At 33.2% G+C, this 7,925-nt stretch overlaps 1 protein-coding gene and 1 long non-coding RNA gene across 2 annotated transcripts in view; both read left to right on the forward strand.

The window, feature by feature from the left end:
• The first annotated feature begins 3,163 nt into the window (after positions 1–3,163).
• Positions 3,164–7,925, forward strand: part of LOC125049712 (luc7-like protein 3) — an 8,258-nt gene continuing 3,496 nt past the window's right edge. Inside the window, exons 1-8 of the mRNA XM_047649135.1 lie at positions 3,164–3,488; positions 3,745–3,940; positions 4,011–4,108; positions 4,539–4,690; positions 5,042–5,179; positions 5,322–5,552; positions 5,853–5,926; positions 5,962–6,004. Coding sequence (XP_047505091.1) covers positions 3,384–3,488; positions 3,745–3,940; positions 4,011–4,108; positions 4,539–4,690; positions 5,042–5,179; positions 5,322–5,552; positions 5,853–5,926; positions 5,962–6,004 — 1,037 coding nt within the window. The 5' untranslated portion in view covers positions 3,164–3,383. The remainder of the gene's footprint in view (positions 3,489–3,744; positions 3,941–4,010; positions 4,109–4,538; positions 4,691–5,041; positions 5,180–5,321; positions 5,553–5,852; positions 5,927–5,961; positions 6,005–7,925) is intronic.
• LOC125049387 lies at positions 6,004–7,050 on the forward strand. Its single transcript, XR_007117001.1, has 3 exons — positions 6,004–6,124; positions 6,401–6,479; positions 6,617–7,050. It is a non-coding gene; the product is annotated as an uncharacterized LOC125049387 (long non-coding RNA).

A 7,925-nucleotide genomic window follows, 5' to 3' on the forward strand; every position in this document is an offset into this window, starting at 1 on the left:
GCAGTAGATGATGGTCTATGGACAATCGTAGGCTACGCCAAAACCGCCTGGACAAGTGGATTTAATTTTAGGGGAACATAATATTACATTTTCACTTATTGTGAGCATCCGTTGCGTGCGCCGCGTTAAGGGTCAAGCTTTAGTATTAACTTTAATGTATTGTAAGTGCGGAAAGCCAGCGCACTATGGAAAATCGAGATCTATTTCATATAAAAAATGGCCTTTATTTTATTTCCTTATTTATTTATTATTTTATTTTATTTTATTTACTATAGTGTCGCTATAGTGAATAAAAAGTATTTTTTTATTACTTTATTTTAAAGCAACTATAATAAGGCTCATACCTATTTCAGTAAGTAATTAAAATGTATGATTACTAATATTTATTAGTAATCATACCTTTTATTATAAATATTTAATGTAAATAAATACAAATTTTGTAAAATGTATACTTAAGTACTTGAAAAAATATATATATTAATGTTTAAACTTACCGATTACCGCGAAATGAGTTCAAAATTAAAGTAAAACGCCCTGTTATCAAATGTAAAGTACTGGAAGACATCGGAAACTGTCTAAAGTCTCGACGAAGTTACTAAACTGTATTTTTTCCCCTCACGTAATTTTTTTTTATAGAAATATAATCATAAAACCTACTATGTTATATTACACTTTATACCAATTTTTAGCAATTTTTGAAATAAATTTATTTAAAAAGATTGAAGCGAACTGATCTGAAATAGACATTCTTTGACACACTTACTTTGCGGAATTAAAAAAACATATTTCAAATGAAAACCATGCAAAATTACTACATTGTATTAAATTTCCACTCTTATATTACTATTTAATAAACTTTTAAAAGTGCGTCAACAATATTAGTCGATGCAAACCATTTTTAATATGCCGTTATTTTACTATTTTCCATATAGTCCAAGATCCCAGGGCCGCCAGACGTCACGTTTTCTGACGGATGAAATGTGGACGATTGGGTAGAGTTAGTATGTACTATGATCGTATGCCTACCTGCTAGCTTGGTCAAACGGCCAATTTCCAGATATCAGGTAATCAAGGTACACAAAAACATTACTTACTTCACGTAAATTCTCATGGCTGATTTTTATATATGTTTTCGAGTGTATAGTTAAAAATAAATTGTCAATACTCCCAGACACATTCCGTCGGCCATATTGCTTGACAGACGCTTTAAGGGTCTCAAAATAATTAGTCAACTTCACGTAAATTCTGACGCTCCATTTTTATATATGTTCATCCGACAACTATTTTAAAAGCTTTGACAAGAAGACAGACCGATCCAAGGGGCCAATCATCCCCTAAACTAAATTTTAATATCTCTGTGAGTGGAGCGTTAGAGCATTATCTACGCGCATGAGACTGAGTGAGACCGACTGCGCTGTTAAGGCCATGAAAATTACTTGAACAGATATTTTATAATTTTTAGAACTTTTGTTGACAAGTAAATTATAGCAACAAAAATAAGAAAAAAAATTGACGTATAATAAATAATACTAAAGTAAGCCGACATTTTTAATTTTTTTTTTTCAATTTATTAATTAGAACTAAAAAATATTTTTTTTTAAATACCACTTATATTTAAATAGCAGCAATTTTTTTAATTAATAATTTATTGGAAATTTGGAAACAAAGTGGAAAAATATTAATTCTTCAATATTTCTTAACAGTGGCTTTTAATCTTCATTATCATCATCGTTGAAATTAGATAATTCATCATCCAGCCAATCTTGAAATTGAATATCTAAATCGTGATCGTCATCATCAGCATTATCCTTATTTTCTTCCTCTGTAAAAAACAAGTTAAACAATGAAGGTCTGAAAAAACTAAAAAGATACAAATAATATGAGAAACGAAAATAATTTACCTGATTGTTCTTCCAGCGACTCGCTGACAAAACCCGGTAATTGCTCTCTATCGAACCAATGAAAATCATATTTACCATCTGTATGTGTAAAATCATATTATCCATCTGTGTCCAGCCATTGTTTTCGGGGTTGAAAATATTTATCATCTTCATACTTGCATTGTTCCAAAGACTAGCGATAGCCAAAGCTCACTTTTACAAGGTAAGTTACTGGCATCGAAGTTTCTTAAATTCTTTCGATTGAATTCTTCATTTATATCAGATACCATGTATGTATAATTAAACAACTGTAGTCTATTATTAAAAAATATATATAATATATCTGTTCAAGTATTTTTCATGGCTTTAACAGCGCAGTCGGTCTCACTCAGTCTCATGCGCGTAGATAATGTTCTCGCGCTCCCACTCAGAGATATTAAAATTTAGTTTAGGGGATGATTGGCCCCTTGGATCGGTCTGTCTTCTTGTCAAAGCTTTTAAAATAGTTGTCGGATGAACATATATAAAAATGGAGCGTCAGAATTTACGTGAAGTTGACTAATTATTTTGAGACCCTTAAAGCGTCTGTCAAGCAATATGGCCGACGGAAAGTGTCTGGGAGTATTGACAATTTATTTTTAACTATACATTCGAAAACATATATAAAAATCAGCCATGAGAATTTACGTGAAGTAAGTAATGTTTTTGTGTACCTTGATTACCTGATATCTGGAAATTGGCCGTTTGACCAAGCTAGCAGGTAGGCATACGATCATAGTACATACTAACACTACCCAATCGTCCACATTTCATCCGTCAGAAAATACGTGACGTCTGGCGGCCCTGGGATCTTGCTCTAATAGCGCGGCTTGTCGGATTTGCAAAGTAATAAAATTCTTATTACAGATTTCTTATCTACATACTTTTTATTTTATTCTATTGAAACGTAAGTATCATCATACATATTTTAATCTTATGATTACTGTCGCACTATATGACCTAACAAAAGGTAATTTAGCACTGCAGCATTCCTATTTCCTATGATGTTTTTCTTGCCGCACAGACTCCAAGAGAATGGTTCTAATAAACACAACACATGATCATTTAAAGTAAATCTAAAGTAATTTACCCCAAAATAATGTCGCGTCGCTTTTTGCAGTGCCACTTTGACCATAAGTAATAAGTATCTACTATTTCTTTTTGCGCTTTATCTATGGTAGTATCTCATCCTATGTCACAGATTGTCATCAAAATACGTATGGAAGTTAGATCTTTATTTCATAATTGATACTTCCATAATAATCTGTATATTAAAAAGGAAGTCATTATTCAATATTGCTTATTCAGCCTGAAAGTGAATCGCTATGATTGGGTTTATACTCTAATGTAAAGTAAAATAAAAAAAATGTTATGTGGTTTTTAAATTACTAATAGTTTGCAAGTACTTCAACAAAACGTACTAACAGCGATTAGAGCAACCGTAGGTTAGTTTTGTGAATAGCCATGGCGGTCCTAGCGGCAGCTCAGTTACTTGACGAATTGATGGGACGGCATCGAAATACGAATCCAAACGAAAAAATAAAAAAACCCAATTGGGAAGACCCTGAGGTGAGTTGTAATAACGGATTAAGCTTATAGATTTTGTTTTAAAAATTTAAGCTTATTATAGTTTGGTGCAACACCATGTTGCTAAATCACAATAGTTATTCATTATAATTTAAAATATAGAAATCGCAGTTTATGTTTAAAAGCTCTTATAATTTCGTAATCTTTTTTAATTTTCTTTGTAATATGAAAACTAAAACAAGTTAAACCAAGTCACAAATCTTAATTAAAATTAAAAAGTTTATATGTTCTTTTACAGTACTGTAAATATTACATGGTAAAGTTTTGCCCTCACGACTTATTTGTTAATACTAGAGCTGATCTTGGAGCATGTCCAAAAGTACATGATGATGAAGTTAAAGACTTATTTGAAAAGGCTGACTTTTCTTACAAAAAATCTCAGTATATTGAAGAATTTCTACGATTTTGCCGTCACATGATTAATGATGTCGAGAGTAAGTATTTTCATTGTAAAGTCAATTTGAAAAAAATAAATGTTTAAATAAAAATTTCATGCTTTTTAAGGAAAGATACAGAAGGGAAAGCAAAGGCTGGAGCTTATGAATTCAAGGCCAGAAGGTCCTCCAATGACTCAAGCTCAAACAGAGAAGAATCAAGAACAAGTAAATATATAACAATAATTTTATTTTTACTACACAGAGGCAATTGCATGATCGCTAGGATTTTATCTTATGATTATGCAGTTTATAATTTCTAAGAATGTTTTCTCTTAATTTTACTTCATACTTTTTGAATTGATATGTGTGACACAAATACAACATTTTAAAATTGGTGGTGAATTGATTGTATTTAATATTAATCTAAGCCCGTTGACAGTGTACATTTTCATACCAAATATGTAATTATTTGTGCCTAGCGGCACAAAGGTTGTCAAATATTAAATTTTTATTTTGCCAATGTTTGTTTGTTTTACACAAGTAAAATTTATATTTATATTTCTGTTCAGTGTCAGACCCAACACAAATCAGTGTATGAATTCTTATATAAACCTTGTAATACTTCTTAAGTCTTATATAAAATACTTTTTTACAGGTATCATTACTCTCAGAGAAAATAACTGCATTAATGCAAGAGGCAGAAGAGGCAGGATCATGTGGCAATGTGGAGCAAGCTCAAGGACTTATGAAACTTTGTGACAGACTTAAAGAAGAAAAGGATCAACTTCTGAAGCAACAGGAGAACAGGTTTGATATTTTTAAACACAAAAATCCAGCCAAATTGTTGTTATTCAAAACCTATTCCTATTAGTGTAATCCTCTAAATAATCTAAAAACACAAACTTTTTTTTTTCTTGTAAACAATATAACAAGCAATATATAAGAGACAGAAGTTAATACTTCAATGAAAGCAAGTATTTCTTAGACAGCAACTGCCATACTGTTTTATATTATATCGTAATTGTCTGAATACTGAATAGACACGATGCTTCAGCTTTTGAAATCATACCATAGTAGCGGCTCATGGTAAACAGAGCATCTTATCTTTTGGTTAAATGGAAAGATTACAGAGTGTCTAATCGAGCCATTTTGTTTTAGTCATTGGTCTATGACCGCTGAATTGGCAGCTGCACAGGAAAAGCAAATGGAGGTGTGTCCTGTATGTGGGGCATTTTTGATTGTTGGAGACGCTCAACAAAGAATTGATGACCATTTATCTGGAAAGCAGCATGTAGGGTAAGAAAAATTTAACATTGTTACTATTAATACATGCAACTATTAATCTCTTAGAAATATATGAATTCCACTTAACTACTGAATTTGGTATATACAGTTGATTGTTGCTGCCGTATTATGTCTCTTTTTTTTTTTGTCTTAGGTATTTTAAACTACGACAGGCCTATGAAGAAATGGTAGCATCTCGTGAAAAAGAACAGCAGGAGAAGGAGAAGCGACGCCGAGAGGATAGGGAGAAAGAAAGAGAAAGGAGTACTAGGGGCGGAGGATTGGGTTCCGATAGACGTGATCGGGAGAGAATGGAACGCGACCGGGAACGTGATCGCGATAAGGACAAGGACAAAGACTCTGTCCGAGAGAAAGATAGACATAGGTATGTGTTCTAATTATTTCCTAACTAATTTTAGCTATAGTCCTATGACAGTTCTCCCTACAATTCACATGTTGATGCATTGTATAGCGTAGAAGGCGCGAACTTAAAACGTTCTACATTAATAAAATACCCAACTGCGATTACAATACATAATTTCGCAATATTTTTATTTTATTAATCTGATTAGTGGTTAGTGGGATTTTGTTTGCATAGGAAAAAATGCGTTGTATTTAAAATAAATACATCGATGGATCAAGTCAAAGACTAAATAAGATACAGAGCGTTTCCATTCTCTTTCAGGGAGAATCGTGACGAGAAGAACAATCGTGACGAGAAGAACAATCGTGACGAAAAGAATAATCGTGACGAGAAGAATAATCGTGACGAAAAGAATATCGTGACGAGAAAAATAATCGTGACGAGAAGAACAACCGTCATGAGGACACGCGACCGTGAGCGAGAACGTGATCGCGACAGGGACCAGCGTCGTGATCGCGATAAGGAGCGGGAGAAGGAACGGAGCGACCGTGACCGTGAACGTGACAGAGACCGCGACCGGAAGCATCGTAGGCGTAAGTTACTATTGATTATAGAGTGGACTCCACTTTACACTTGTTTTTCTTATTATAGAGTGTAAAAAAATCTACTAGAGTATAGTTCGATAATAATCATCTTGATACTGAGAAGATTATTATATAATTTTTTTACAAATAAATAAAATAATTCATATAATAGCAAATAAGAATTTTACTGTTCAAACCAAACCGCCACGCCGGTCTCTTCCGCATTGATGTTAGATGATAATATTTCACCCTTTCTTGTCATTTAATTATAATAATTATTTTCAGGATCACCCCACGAACGGTCACGTCGCCGCTCCCGCGATCGCCGCTAGAAAACTGAGGTATCACAAATCACCTCGAAATGGTAAGCATAACATCATTATGTTTCACCCTTTAAAACGTCCACCAACGCTTAAACTTCCAGCAATAACAATAACAATCCGCCACTAAACAGTTCACGTATGAATGACAAGTAATAAAGTGAAAACACTTGTTTTACAGCTTAGTAAAATGTACCAAAATATGGCATATGGGGATTGACCCCGTTCGTTCGATAGTTGTCGTCACACCGACGGATTTGGCAGGTATTTGATTGGTATTTTCAAATAGTGGCTGGGTGCTTTCGTTGCTCACTTGCCGCGGTATGGGCTCGTCGTTGTTGTATTGAGGTACATAAAATTATGATTCGTCGTCTTGAGGCCAGAGCGAGAAAGCCTTCTGTCGCGTGCACGCGATGACAGGTATTTGTTAGGGTCACGATAGCGATTTTGGGAGAAGTTCCTGTTTATAGGCTTTAAAAAATATTTGAGCTCTGTATTAATTCTCTATCTAAAAATTAATGATAACTTTTCTCTGTGTGAATAGGTTTTTTACAAATATTTTACGCTACACATTTAATGGCAATAATGGAGATGCCAAGATGCGTTATTTTGAGACATGGAAGCTGTTTTTCACATCTACTGTGTGTTATACAGGTACTCCGATATGGCAACAAGTTTATGTTTATTGATAATAAATTTCATCAAATTTTTGTTGCCATATGAAAAACCTACACCCAATTAAGAATTAACTTTTTATGATTGAATTGAAAAATATCTATCATTGAAGTTAGTTCTTTTTTATCCTCTAATTCTCTCTACTAGAATGTGTGAATGGACTTTTCAGTTGGAAGTGTGAAGACAAACGGCTCAACAGCGGCAAAGAGGTACTTTTGAATAAACTACAGAAGAACCAAAATGAACATTGGAGTCGTCCCTAAATGCTTTCGAGGTGACATTAAAAGTCACGATTAAAATAATAAAATTACTAATGCATGTAATCGTATTAGTATTATTGGTTATGCTAGGTTATATGTATAGGTTAGGTCAACATCTATGTCCCTAGGCAAGTTTATACCGATTCCACTGAGGAGTTATTCAGGTATTTATCCATTTTTTATTTGTCACGATAAAGACGAATTTGTGATTGGCGTATTAAGCAGTGTGAACGGTTAGCGTTGTTTTTTGAAATATTAAATAAATGCATAATTTTCACAGACTTTTATTTACTACCACAACAACTGTCCTATTTATTTTCATCCATCTCGGAAGAGCACGTGTTTTAGAATTTTTAAGGGGTATAATTCATAGTTAATTGGCGATGAAGGCAAAACGATTCCATCAAAATAGGTTAGTTCGTATGAGCGCACTATCTATAAAATATTTAATGCATCGTCAGTCGTCACATAATAATTAAAATCATTTTACAGGGCTGTTAAATTGTAAGAAAATATACAAAATGCGTATAATTCAGAAAGAAAAAAAACTCGTAA

The sequence above is a fragment of the Pieris napi genome, chromosome 5 (genome assembly GCF_905475465.1).
Source record: "Pieris napi chromosome 5, ilPieNapi1.2, whole genome shotgun sequence".
Classification (NCBI taxonomy): Eukaryota; Metazoa; Arthropoda; class Insecta; order Lepidoptera; family Pieridae; genus Pieris; species Pieris napi.